Source organism: Erinaceus europaeus, chromosome 1 (genome assembly GCF_950295315.1).
Source record: "Erinaceus europaeus chromosome 1, mEriEur2.1, whole genome shotgun sequence".
NCBI lineage: Eukaryota > Metazoa > Chordata > Mammalia > Eulipotyphla > Erinaceidae > Erinaceus > Erinaceus europaeus.
Genome location: NC_080162.1, coordinates 134,352,920 through 134,366,964, shown reverse-complemented (window position 1 = coordinate 134,366,964; position 14,045 = coordinate 134,352,920). Strand labels below are relative to the sequence as shown.

The 14,045-nt window shown below is 40.3% G+C and overlaps 1 protein-coding gene across 1 annotated transcript in view; it reads left to right on the top strand.

Annotated features, from left to right (window-relative positions):
• Positions 1 to 12,580, top strand: part of PKHD1L1 (PKHD1 like 1) — a 214,825-nt gene extending 202,245 nt beyond the window's left edge. The window contains exons 73-77 of the mRNA XM_060202102.1: positions 21 to 172; positions 703 to 849; positions 1,748 to 1,901; positions 7,596 to 7,846; positions 12,342 to 12,580. Coding sequence (XP_060058085.1) covers positions 21 to 172; positions 703 to 849; positions 1,748 to 1,901; positions 7,596 to 7,834 — 692 coding nt within the window. The 3' untranslated portion in view covers positions 7,835 to 7,846; positions 12,342 to 12,580. The remainder of the gene's footprint in view (positions 1 to 20; positions 173 to 702; positions 850 to 1,747; positions 1,902 to 7,595; positions 7,847 to 12,341) is intronic.
• The last annotated feature ends 1,465 nt before the right edge of the window (positions 12,581 to 14,045 follow it).

Sequence of the window (14,045 nt, the reverse complement as noted above, 5' to 3'; positions counted from 1 at the left end):
ATACTGCTCTATCCCTGTAGGTCAGATGAAGATATCTGAACTCCAAGAAATTGCTGGCTCTCTTGGACAAGCTGTAATTCTAGGAAAATCTAGTAGTATCTTTGGATTTAATATCTCTTCAATGTCTATTACTAATCCTATCCCCCACCCAAGTGATTCTGGCTGGATTAAGGTAAGAAAATGCAACTACAAAAAACATGCAAACTACTTAATATGTTGTTACTTATCTCTTATTTCAACTCTTTTCTCCATATCAAGGCAGCACTTTAGAAGATCTATCTTTCTAATTCTTTGTTGACTAAGTTTTGTATCAATAAAATGATAAAGTATTTGAAAAGGGGGCATACCTTTTCTCAAGTATTTACAGGCATAAAAAATGTGCTTCACTTTGAATATTTTTAACAATGTTTTCTGAATGCAACTTAGAGGAACTATTGTAATGATATTAACTTATAGAATATGTAACGTCTGTGATATTATTATTGTATTTTTCTTAATAATAATGTGATAATTTAATAATGTGTTTCCTTTTTCATGGGTACTAGTTATCTTATTTTGTTTTATTGATTGAACATGGGTATGCAATAGTGAAAGCATTTTAAAATAAACAGTGTTCCCACTTAGCTTGGCTAAGATCATCTTGCTGCTGAATGCTGTTTATTATGTAAGAATCACTTCATCCTGGCTCATAACAATTCACAGGTGACTTCCCAACCTGTTGAAAGGTCTGCATTTCCTGTTCATCACGTGGCCCTTGTGTCCTCGCTCTCTGTGATCACCCAGCCAGTAACAGCACAGCTAGGACAGCCATTTTCTCATCAGCCTTCAGTAAAGGCAATAGATTCTGACGTAAGTTATAACTCAAAGCTTATTTAAGTGAAGGTTAAATTAAACTGTGAATGCTGACAGGTGAACCTACTTCATGGATATCAGTATACCACTAACTGGAGAACTGTACTGTCCTTGGAAGTTGGACTAGCACCTGTGAATATCAACTTTTCTTGTATCTATTTTGTCTGCTATTTACTTTCATTTTATTTTTTGCCACCAATCTTATTGCTGGGGCTCAGTGCCTTCACACTGGCTTGCTTCACTGTTTCCAGTAGTTTCCTCTTCCTTTTTCTTTTACTCTTGTTAGACAGTGAGAGACAGATGGGGTAGGATAGAGACAGATTAAAAGGGAGATGCCTACAGAACTGTTCCACTGCTTCTGAAGCTTCCCCCCATACAGGTGGGTACTGAGGTGGGTCCTTGCACATGGTAACATATGTGTTATACTGGTTGTACCACCATGGGGCCCTCATTTTGTCTACTATCTTTAAAAAGTATTCATTTTTCAGTGAGCTTTCTCTAATAGACAAGTATTTGTAAACTCTCTTTGTAGAAAAAGGATCCTCAACAGTTTTTTTTAATTTATAGTAAAGTAAATGTGTGTACGTGTGTGTGTGTGTGTGTGTGTGTGTGTGTGTGTGTTAAGCATAATTTCACCTCTCCTAGGGTACTTGATTCATTCCGGTAGAGAAAGAGAGGGAGAGATATCATAAGACCAGCACTTAATACAGTCCCATTGCACCTGCCATGTAGTGCCAGGTCTCAGACCTGAGCTGTGCACATGGCAAGGCACATGCCCTACTCGGTGAGTTAGTTCTCTTGCCCTACTGAAACATTTCAAAAATAAAGTTTTGCATATCTTTTTCTTTTAATCATGAAACAGGACAATTATAATTCTCTGGTATTTTTTTCTTAGGGTAATTGTGTATCAGTTGGTGTTACTTCATTGACTTTGAAAGCCATATTAAAGGACCCTAGTAATAACCAAATCAGTGGTCTTGGTGGAAATACAACCATTCCATTTAGCAGCTGCTGGGCCAACTACACTGACCTCACTCTTCTTAAAACAGGTAAAGTATAAAAGTATACTATTTTGAATCCTCACAGTCCTTACCTCCACCACCTGGGGTTGATTCTTGTTTTTCTGGCTCTTTCTCTCTCCCCCTTCTCTCTCATGTACACACACACACACACACGAGAAAGAGAGAGAGAGAGAGAGATCTTAACATGAAACAGAGAAAGAGGCAAGTCAGAACACCACTCTGGAATATGAAGCACAAGAGATCAAAGTGGGGATGTCAGACTTGCAAGTTCAACACCAGCTGAGCTATTTCCTCAGCTACTTGCCTTACACTTGATGTAAATAAAAGAGGGTAAAAGCCTAACATTGAAGCCAGGGACTTCAACTATCACTTCCACATCGAATGTTCCAAAGGAATCTGGAGTATGGAAGCAGCAGGACAAGTTTGGGCATGTTATGGTGATAATGAAATAATAGTGAAAATATTCTCCTCTTCTTTATCTTTGTTATTTTGATCGGAATATTCCTCAGCTTTGGCTTATGGCGGTGCCAGAGATTGAAGCTGTGAATCTTCTAGTCTCAGGCATCACAGTCTGATGTGTAAACAGCTATTCTATCTCCAGGGTCCAACAATCTCCTTTTGCAAAGTAGATTTTTCTTTGTAACTGCTTGTTTTCACGTGGAGTATTTATCTCACCTACTGTGGAAAAAGCTACTGCTCTTTCCTTCTCTCTTATTCTTCTTCTTTTTTTTTTTTCCTCCAGGGTTATTGCTGGGCTCGGTACCTGTACCGCTCCTGGAAGCCATTTTTTTCCCCTTTTGTTGCCCTTGTTGTTGTAGCCTCCTTGTGGTTATTATTATTACCATTGTTGATGTTGTTCGTGGTTGGATAGGACAGAGAGAAATGGAGAGAGGAGGGGAAGACAGAGAGGAGGAGAGAAAGATAGACACCTGCAGACCTGCTTCACCACCTGTGAAGCGACTCCCCTGCAGGTGGGGAGCTGGGGACTCCAACCGGGATCCTTATGCCAGTCCTTGCACTTTGCGCCACGTGCGCTTAACCCACTGCGCCTAACCCACTGCGCCACCGCCCGACCCCCTCTCTTATTCTTCTATGTCATCTCTTTTGCTTTTGCTTTTCCTCTCCATTTCTCTTCTTTTACTTAATTTCTTTGACTTCCTCTCTTCTATTCTTTCCCTGGATTTTATTATTTATTATTTATCTTTATTATCTTTATACTTTATCTTCTCCTCTTTTCTTCCTTTCATCCATCCTCCACCTCTTCTGTGTTCTTGCTATTTTTTTTTAAAAAAAGTTTATTTATTATTGGATAGAAACAGAGAAAAATTGAGAGGGGAGGGGGAGACAGAGAGGGAGAGAGATACCTGCAGCCCTGCTTCACCACTCATGAAGCTATGCCACTGCAGATGAAGACCAGGGGCTTGAATCCGGGTCCTTTTGCACTGCCATGAGTGCACTTAACCAGATTTGCCATTCTCTGCCCCCCCCCCTTGCGTTTCCCTCCCCCAAGTATATGATCTCAGTTTCCTACTTATATATAGTAAGTAGTAAGGAGGGCCATCTATCGCTTCAGTGTTTTTAGATAAACCATTCTGAAATTGCAGTAACAGCATAGCATATGTGAGCAAATTAACAAAGCATTTTTCTTGTAACTCTGTCTAGTAGGGACCTTCCACTGTTCTGAGCAGTGGGAAATCCCCTTGCAGGTTAGAATAGCATGAATGCATAACCTCCACACCCTTTTCTACTTGCATAGCTCCATAAAGAGCCAAGCAGAGGCACCACCAGTAGGGGAGAGAGGGGGGCGTGGCTTCTTTGAGGATGTGAGAATTAGATGAGAAAAAGAAGAAAATAAATAGCTAGCAGGGGTCATCAGGTGGTGATGCACATAGTGTACATAGTATGAAGCTCAAGGACCAGTGCAAGGATCTGGGTTCGAGCCCCCACATCATCTGCGGGGCAAGGGAGGGTCGCTTCACAAGTAGTGAAGCAGGTCTGAGGGTGTCTGTCTTTCTCTCCCTATCCCCTCCCCTCTCAATTTCTCTCTGTCCTTGCAAAGAAAAAAAAAAAGCTGCCAGAAGCAGTAGATTCATAGTGCTAACACCACAGGGACTGGAGGCAAAGGGAAAAAAAAAGAGAGAGAGAGAGAAAGTAAATAGCTGAGAATTAATCTGATCAACATGGGTAAAGATAAAATTACTATTGGATAATACTTAGGATATTACATTCAGCAACCTATGTGATAATTAATATTTGTTGTAAGCGCCCCAAATCAAATGACTAAACAACCACCATTTTATTTGCTCACATCCTGTCATCTCTGTTCTTGGATGCCTGGGACTTGAGCTGGGGACTGTCAGTAAAGGCTGTGTGTCCATCACTTTTCCATGGAGTGACTCTTTGCAAATATAGCACAAGTGAGCTGCTGCTTTTTTTTTTGCTTCCAGGGTTAGTACTCAGGCTCAGTGCCAGCACTAAGAATACACTGTTCCTGGCGGCCATTTTTTTTCTTTTCATTTTATTGTATAGAACAGAGAGAAATTGAGAGAGGAGGAAGAGACAGAAAAGGGAGAGAGAAAGAGACACCTATAGACCTGCTTCACTACTTGTGAAGCGACTCCCCTGAGGTGAGGAGGGGGCAGGCTCGGGGTGGGGTGGAGGGGGGCCTCAAACCTGGATCCTAGCATGGGTCCTTGCATTTAGTACTAGTGCGCTTAACTAGTACTACTTGTTTTTACTTTACTAGTGCCACCACCTGGCTTGTAAACTTGTAAGCATTTCCTTACAAGACTGAGGAAACAAACAGACAACAAGATAGTTATGTATCAGGTAATTCAGGGGTGGAAAATCCACATGCCATCAATATTTTGGTTTTATCAAAATGAATAAAAGAAAATGCTTTAATAATGTTAATGGGGGGAGAAAAAAATTTTAACAATGGTGGAATAGTCTAAATAATGTTCCCCCATCTTGGAAGTCATAGAATGCATTGCCATTGTTAATGAAAATCCTATTCAAGATAAAATAATGGTCCCTCTCTCAAAAAGGAAAAGAAAGATGAAAATAAATGATTTTTTAAATTTTATTTATTTTCCCTTTTGTTGCCCTTGTTGTCTTTTTTTATTGTTGTTGTAGTTATTACTGTTGTTGTTATTGATGTGGTTGTTATTGGATAGGACAGAGAGAAATGGAGAGAGGAGGGGAAGACAGAGGGGGGAGAGAAAGATAGACACCTGCAGACCTGCTTCACCGCCTGTGAAGCGACTCCCCTGAAGGTGGGGAGCCGGGGGCTGGAACCCGGATTCTTACGCTGGTCCTTGCGCTTTGCGCCACCTGCGCTTAACCCACTGCGCTACCGCCCGACTCCCAATAAATGATTTTTTATTAGGAGATTAATGGTTTATAATACAGTTGTTGGCACATGGTACAATTTCCAATTTTGCCATGATAGGTGTGTATCTGCAAAGCTCTCTCACCTCTAGCTTGGGTCCTTTCCCAGCGTCATGCAGGAAGGCCTGAAACACCCCCCACCCCCACCCCACCCTCGTCCCTGCTCTCCTTCCCCAGAGTCCTTTGCCTCAGTGCAATATACCAAACTAGTACAAGTTTTACTTTGCGTTTCCCCTTTCTGGTCTTGTTTATTAAGTTCTTCCCACGATTGAGATCAGCCTATATTCATCTTTCTCTTTCTGGCTTATTTCACTCAATATGAAACCTTCAATTTTTGTCCAAAATACAGCAAAGAAGGTGACATTGTCATTTTAAACAACGGGGTAGTATATACTACAACTTTCATCTGTGGTTGGGTATCTGGATTGCTTCCAAGTTTGGGCTATTACAAATTGTGCTGCTATGAATCTAGGTATACACAGATCTCTTTGGATGGGTATGTTTTGTTTCCTTGATCTATTTGGAGTATACGTTTGCATGTGGTGATATGAAGTGGTTCGGTTTCATTCTTCTGCATATTTTACCCTAATTTTCTCAGCATCATTTGTTTCAGGGACTTTCTATTCTCCATTTAATATTTTGGGCCCCTTGTCAAAAATTAATGTCCATAGTTGTGGGGCTTATTTCTGGACTCTCAATTCTATTCCACTGGTCACTGTGTCTATTTCTGGCCCAATACCAGGCAGTTTTCATACAACAGCTTTATGATATATTTTGAAATCTGCAAGCATGATATCTCTAATCTTGTTCTCTTTTTCTAAAGATTGCTATGGTGATCCGAGGTGCTTTCTGATTCCAGATAAACTTGTATAGCTTTTGTCTTATTCTCTTAAAAAAAAACTGTTGGGACCCATGTGCCAACAATATACTGTAAACCACTAACCTTCTAATAAAAATAAAATTTAAAATATAGTACAAAAATAGTAAGTGAAATCTGAAAAAGTTATTTAAGTATTACAGACTGCTGTCTGCAGTAATTGCTAGTAATGATAGCAAAAGTCCCAGAGGAAATTTTGCCCAGGGAAAAGGTATTGCTTACCTCATACTCACAAATGTGGGAAGGTTAACCACATGGGTTTAAAATACCCATGTGTATTTTTTTTTATGTTTCACACTCTAAACACACCTAACAGGTGTTTCTTCAAGCTTGAATACCTGGAGTAAGCAGAAAGAAAAGGGCACAAACTTGCTGTACAAAAATAGCATCTATTTAAAGATAATATGGGAATATTAAGTACTGCTGAAACAGTGCACAACATATGGGTGTTTGTCATACTATTCAGTTCTTCTATAGATTTGACTTTTTGTCAAAATGAAAAGTTCAGCATCCACTCATCCCTCCTACCTCCAACTGTGACTTTTTTTCCACTCCTCAGCCAAGTAAATAAGGATCAACTGGAGGTTTAATACCATTATCTTCCTTCTTGTTTTCAGTCTATCCCTATCCCGCACACCAGAAAAGAATACCTAAGAGCCAGTACTGGTCATTAAAAGAAAATCCAGCCTGGTTCCCTCTGAGTGGTTGATGGTCAGACTGAACTCTCCCAACTCTGAGACACGTTCTATGCTTATTGTTACTCACACTAATTATTTTTGAAATATCTTATTTCCTTCTTTACTTATTGGATAGAGACAGGCAGCGATAAATCAGTAGAGAAAGGGAAAATAGGGAGAGAGAAAGAGAGACACCTGTGGCACTGCTCCAACACTTATGAAGCTTTCCACTCACAGGTAGGGACTGGGGACTTGAACCTGGGTCCTGGCACATTGTCACACATTCATTCTATTACATGTGACACTGCCCCTCCCTAATACTTATATTAATTCACTTGACTCTGTTACCAAAACTGTTTCACAAGGAATGAAGCACAATTTTTTTTCATTTTTTATATTTATTTATTTTTCCCTTTTGTTGCCCTTATTTTTTATTGTTGTAGTTATCATTGTAGTTGTTATTGATGTTGTCGTTGTTAGATAGGAAAGAGAGAAATGGAGAGAGGAGGGGAAGACAGAGATGGGGAGAGAAAGATACACACCTGCAGACCTGCTTCACCACCTGCGAAGCGACTCCCCTGCAGGTGGGGAGTGGGGGGGCTCGAACCTGGATTCTTAATACCGGTCCCTGCGCTTAGTGCCACGTGCACTTAACCCACTGCGCTACTGCCCAACTCCTGAAGCACAATTTTTTAAGTCAGTGTATACCCACTTGGACCTGAATGAAAACAAACAATAATAAAAGATGTCACTACTAAGATGTTTTCTTTTCCCTAGGAAAAAACTTTAAGATTGAATTTATACTGGAAAATGGTGTTCAGGCAGAATCTAGGCCCTTCAGTCTACCAGCACAAGCTGTCTCTGGTGGTGGCAGCAGCGGAGGTAGCAGCAGCAGCAGCAGTAGTAGCAAAGCATCAACTCTGGGCACAGAGGCTCAAATAATGACCGTCGTAATTAGCTGTCTGATGGGAAAGGTGTTGCTCTTGGAAATATTTATGCTGTACTGCCCATTTTGAACATCACTTTAGGTAAGTGCTGTTTTTATTATTGCTTGTTTTTTTTTTTTTTTTTAATACAGTGTCTACCTATCGCTCGTGTTGTTTTTGGTCAAAGTTTAGTAAATCGAGACTAAGTGCATAGTACATGAGCATGGCACCACTGGGAACACAAAAACTTTTTGGCTTTGGCCATTGAGGATAGAATGACCTCAGCTGCAGAGACCAGGCAACTTCATGGTGTATTCACATACAAAAATGGGGGGTGGGGTGGTAGAAGTGGGATGGGGGTGGGGGGATACAGGAAATGTCAGAACTCTTTTGTTATTTGTAAAAGCTAGAATCTCAATTCTAATTTGGTTTAGACAATAAAGTGAGCTCTCTTAATTGAGTGAGCTGAAAATATAGGGTCTGGTGCATCTAGGTGAACACACATGTCACAGTGCACAAAGACCTGGCTCAAGCCTCTAGTCACCACCTGCAGGGGGGAAGCTTTGTGAGTGCTGAACAAGTGCTGCAAGTGTCTCTCTTCCTCTCTATCTTCCCTCTTGATTTCTGACTGTTTCTATCCAATAAATAAATAAAGATAATTTGAAAAAAAAAGGGGGGCTGAGCAGTGGGACACCAGGTTAAGTGCATATAGTAATAAGCACAAATCTTGAAAGGATTTAGGCTTGAGCCCCCAGCTCCCCACCTGCAGGAAGGATGCTTCACAAGTAGTGAAGTGGGTTTTCAGATGTCTGTCTTCCTCTCTCCCTCTCTATCTCCCCCTCTTCTCTCAACTTCTCTCTCTCCAATCCAATAAAATAGAAGAAATGGCCACCAGGAGCAGTGGAATTGTAGTGCTGGCACCGAGCCCCAGCGATAACCCTGAAGAGAGGGGGGGAGGGGGAGGGAGAGGGGAGGAGGAGAGGGAGGGGGGAGGAGAGGGAGAGGGAGAGGGAGAGGGAGAGGGAGAGGGAGAGGGAGAGGGAGAGAGAGAGGGAGAGCGAGTCCTGGAAATAGTCAGAATGGCCTCAGATGAGGTCATTCAGGTATTCTCTCTCTCCATCTCTTGGTTTCATTCTCCTCTGTGATAGATTCACCCTCTCGTAAACTCTTAACTCTTAGGACAAAGGCACTGCCAGAATCTTCATGTTCACATCCTACCAGGCCAGCAGCTACTGTGGGAAAAATAAACCACTTTCCCAACATTTGCAGCCCCAATCCCAGAACTATGTGGCTTATCTGGCTTGGGCCATGCACATCCCATTCACCAGTTAATCACTATGGACACAGGTGCTAAGTTCAAATTAAGCTGGTCTGGATAACATGGGGTAAGATGCTAAGAATGGTGAAACTATGGCTTCACACACAAAACTAGTAATAATAAGAATAATAACAATTAAAGGGGGGCCTAGGTAGTGGTGCATAAGTTAGCACATGCAAGGACTCAGCTTCCAGTCCCTTCTTCCCACCTGCAGGAGTTAAGTTTCACAAATGGTGAAGCAGGGCTGCAGGTGTCTCTCAGTCTCTCTCCTTCTCTATTTCCCCTCCTCCTTTCCTCTCAATTTCTTTCTGTGTCTATCAGTAATAATAAGAAAACTAAAAAAAAAAGATTTATAAAAAGTAACTAAAGGGCTGCTACCAGAAGTGGCAGTAGACTGAGACAGTGATTATTAGGGAAATTAATAGGTTTCTATGGGCTAGGATAGTTAGAGGTGATGGCTGATATCTGCATCAGCAGCATTTAGTGGATGGAGCTAAAAAAAAAAAAAAAAAAAAAAAGAAAGTTTAGTAAGATATGGAAATGGAGGAAGAAGTCTTCCAGGACAGCAATGGTAGGTTCAAATTAAAAAGTGAGAGTGAAAAAGACATCTTCACCTTTACATATTTGATGAGAAATTCCTCCTCCTCTTCCAAACATGTTTCTCTTCCTGCTACCCCATTTCAGTTAATGACAATGCTAATGCTAATGTTTCATTTCCTGTCTTCTGGGTAGGCACTTCCTGGGCTTCTCCACTTCTCCCTTCCTTCAAACACCACATCCTTTCAAGTACTCTGTCACACCTACATCCAACCTTAAGGCATTATATCTGCACCTCCTTTAAAGTCTCACTACTTCGTTGTTTTTTTTATATCTCACTTAATCTGTTATAACAGGCTCCAGAAAATTCTGCTTCCAAATTCCTCAAAGCATATCCTCCATATTGGTCATGTATCTCTTCTTAATGCACAAGGCTATGCGGTGATATGGCTATCTCAACAATTCATACCGTCAGGACAGTATGCAAGTTATTATCAACATCAAATGTCCTAAAGCCTGTCTTAAAGATTGCTCCCTGAGACCAAACTGTTTCTACAGAAGAGTCCCCTTTCAGAAATTCCCTCCTAGGAGCTGGGTGGTGGCTCACCTGATTGAGCACACATGTTACAGTACACAAGGACCCAGGTTCAAGCCCCCAGTCCTCACCTGCAGGGGGAAAGCTTCATGAATGGTGAAGCAAGACAGCAGGTGTCTATCGGTTTCTCTCCTTCTCTCCTCCTCTCCCCCTTCCTTTTACTTTCTGATTGTCTCTATCCAATAAATAAATAAAGACAATTAAAAGATAAAAGAAAAGAGCAACAGAACTTCCCTCTTTGACTAACTTCGTTTACAACTCACCAAGTCTACCTCTATCCTACTTAAAAATCCATTTCTCCATCCTGTGTCCCTCCATTCCTCCCACTCATACCACCTTTTACCCTCTTCTTTGTTCAGTTGTGCTTTGTTTGTACTAGTATTATGACGCTTCCATAGTTGTATCTGTGTTAACTATACACAAATCAAGTCTGTCTTTCTCACTAAACCAGGAGCATTTAGAAGAATACAGGCCTTGCATATGATTGGTACCATAATGTAGTTTGTGTGATTTTAAATTAAAAAAAAAAAAAAAAGATATGCCTCTCACTTAGGGAAAATGTTGAGTAGGAGTAAGCTTTGACTGGCAGATATTAACAATCTAATGTGTGAATGGAGAGTTTATGGCAGGCTAGTAAAAATAATCACATAAGTGCTGACTAGAGATAGAAAAATGAAAATAGCTATATCTATCAGTTACACAATAACACTGAACCTATTTGACACTACCGAACTGTCTGCATAAGATTGTAAAAGGTAGGGAGTCGGGCTGTAGCGCAGCGGGTTAAGCGCAGGTGGCGCAAAGCACAAGGACCGGCATAAGGATCCCGGTTCGAATCCCGGCTCTCCAACTGCAAGGGAGTCACTTCACAGGCAGTGAAGCAGGTCTGCAGGTGTCTATCTTTCTCTCCTCCTCTCTGTCTTCCCGTCCTCTCTCCATTTCTCTCTGTCCTATCCAACAACGACAACAACAATAATAACTACAACAATAAAACAACAAGGGCAACAAAAGGGAATAAATAAATAAAATAAATATTAAAAAAAGATTGTAAAAGGTTTATTATGAATATTTTGTAATTAACAATAGATAGAGCAATATAAACACCTACATATCAAAAAAAAATAATATTATAGGTTGTAAGACATCTACTTCTGATACTTGACTAAAACTCAAAATGAAAAGATTTAGGAAAAAACTGAGTTGGAATAAGAATTAAAATAACACAGGTATTTCAAGTAGTAAAAACCAAGACTAGATTTGATTTTATTATTTTAAAATAATTTTTTGGTCCACTTTGGAGTTTCACCGCTCTAGGATGTCTTTTTCAGATAGAGACAGTGAAGGCAGAGTGAGGGTGGCGGGGAAACAGCACCAAAACTTCCTGAGATGTGGTGGGTGCTGGACTCAAATACAAGTTGCGCATGAGACAAAACAACACCCTACCCTAGTGATCTATTTCACTTGCCCAAGACTCAATTTTAAATTCAAATTAAGTCGGTAGGAAGGGACACAATAAAACTAGATCTGGGAGTAGCGGAACATCTGGAGGCTGAGGCTGCAGGAACTACACTTTCTTCCTTCCTAATGGCAGTGACTAATTAAGAGTCAGCTCCCATGGGAGAGACATGTTGTGAAGAGACCCAGCTCCAGTCTTGTACAGCTGAGCACTGAAAGTAGGCCTGGGGCACAGGAACAAACAGTGAAGGGTAAGCATAGACAGTGTATTTTTATGCCAGTTTCTTTGCCTCTGGAATTCAAAATAAACTGAAAACTGTCTGCTTTGTACTAACTTTTGATAAATTGTATAGATATGTGATCTAATTAGCATAAGCTAGGTGTAGTTTAAATTTATTGCATGTCTTCTACTTCGAAGCATTAAAATAATGCTGCTCTTTAAATTTAACCTGTATTGTGAATTTAAATGGCAAAACTTGAATATGAAAAATAAAATGTATAATCACTGCTATTCTTAGTTCCCCCCCAAACGTTAGTTATTATAAGAGTAAGTTGGTGAATTTTGAAATACTACTCCCCCCTTACTCATATCATGAAATAGTAAAGAATTTAAATTAATCAAGATAATTTTAATTTTTATGATGTGTTACTACTGCTACTTTAAAATATATATTATTGCTTTTACTTTTCAGGAAGCAACAGAAATTCTGTTGTGAAGGCTGACAACAAATGCAAGAACTGCTTACTTAGCTATTTTTACTGCACAAAAATAAAAGTCAGTAGTATTTTCAAAAATATGTGCTTAAAATATTTTTATAATATATAAAATGTGTTCATTTCCTTTCATCACAAACATCAAATTTCTTCAAAATACAAACGTCTTGATCCTTTATGTGTATGTTCTTACTTCATTAAAAAAATTCCTTCAGAAGTATCTGTTTTTTTAATTATTTTATTGAGGGATTAATGGCAACAATAACAGAGTTGTTGGGGGGTGGGTAGCAGCAGGTTAAGTGCACATGTTGCAAAGCCTAAGGACCAGCTTAAGGATTCAGGTTCGAGCACCCCCTTCCTCACCTGCAGGGTAAAGCAGGTCTGCAGGTGTCTTTCTTTCCCCATCTCTTTTCCCCCTCCTCTCTTGATTTTTCTCTGTCCTATCCAACAACAGCAATGACGATAACAACAACAGCAAAGGAAACAAAATGGAGAAAATGTCCTGCAGGAGCAGCAGATTCATAATGCAGGCACCGAGTTGGTACATGTGTAAAATTTCAGTTTTCTGCAAAACATTCTAATACCCTACACCTACTACTCCCAGCCCCCAGAGAATCTGAAAGAACACCCCTTCCTCACCCTCAATCCTTTACCTTGGTGCAATACATCAAACCCAGTCCAAGTTCTGCTTTGTGTTTCTTTTTCTGTTCTTATTTCTCAAAGAAGTATCTGATTTTAAAGTAGATATATGCCACTTCCAAGTTGCTGTACTTACAAATCATAGATGCCTTTAGTTATTCATAGAGCTTGCCTTGTTTTAGCCTAAACTCTTGAGATCAAATGGGGGGAACCTGGTTTTCTTTATCCACTGAGGAGACTGTTTCTCAGTGATTTAAGTAATGCTATTTCTTTTTTTATTTTTTATTTATTTATTTTTTATTTATTTATTTATTCCTTTTGTTGCCCTTGTTGTTTTGTTGTAGTTATTATTGATGTCATTGTTGTTGGATAGGACAGAGAGAAATGGAGAGAGGAGGGGAAGACAGAGAGGGGGAGAGAAAGATAGACACCTGCAGACCTGCTTCACCGCTTGTGAAGTGACTCCCCTGCAGGTGGGGAGCGGGGGCTCGAACCGGGATCCTTCCGCTGGTCCTTGTGCTTAGCGCCACCTGCGCTTAACCCGCTGTGCTACCACCCGACTCCCAAGTCATGCTATTTCTAAGGATTTGGGTGGGGGGTTGCTTTAGATCTTTTTCAAACTAAGTTGCTCTTTTAGATTCACAGGACACTCAAAATTGTCTTGGATATCTGAACATGGTTCACTCTGACCCATATTCTAACATTTGCACTCAACCAAATGCATCACCACCCAGCCTCTCTGGCCCATATTCTAAGAAGAGGTTTTTGTACTCCTCTTAGATAACTATGGTTTGGAGTAAGTCTAAACCCGTTCTCAGCTTACCCATTTATTTTTTTCTACACTTGCCCGCTCAAAACTGCCACTACTGGGTACAGATGTAAGACACAGCTAGATACTAGGCTTTTATGACAGAGGCTTGGAAGTGCAAAATTCAACCCCAGCCATCACTATAACCAAGAAGTAAGCAATGCTCTGCTACCTCTTTCTGATTAGAATAGACAAATAAATTTATTTTTAAAAAGAGCAGTACTACTAATAAATA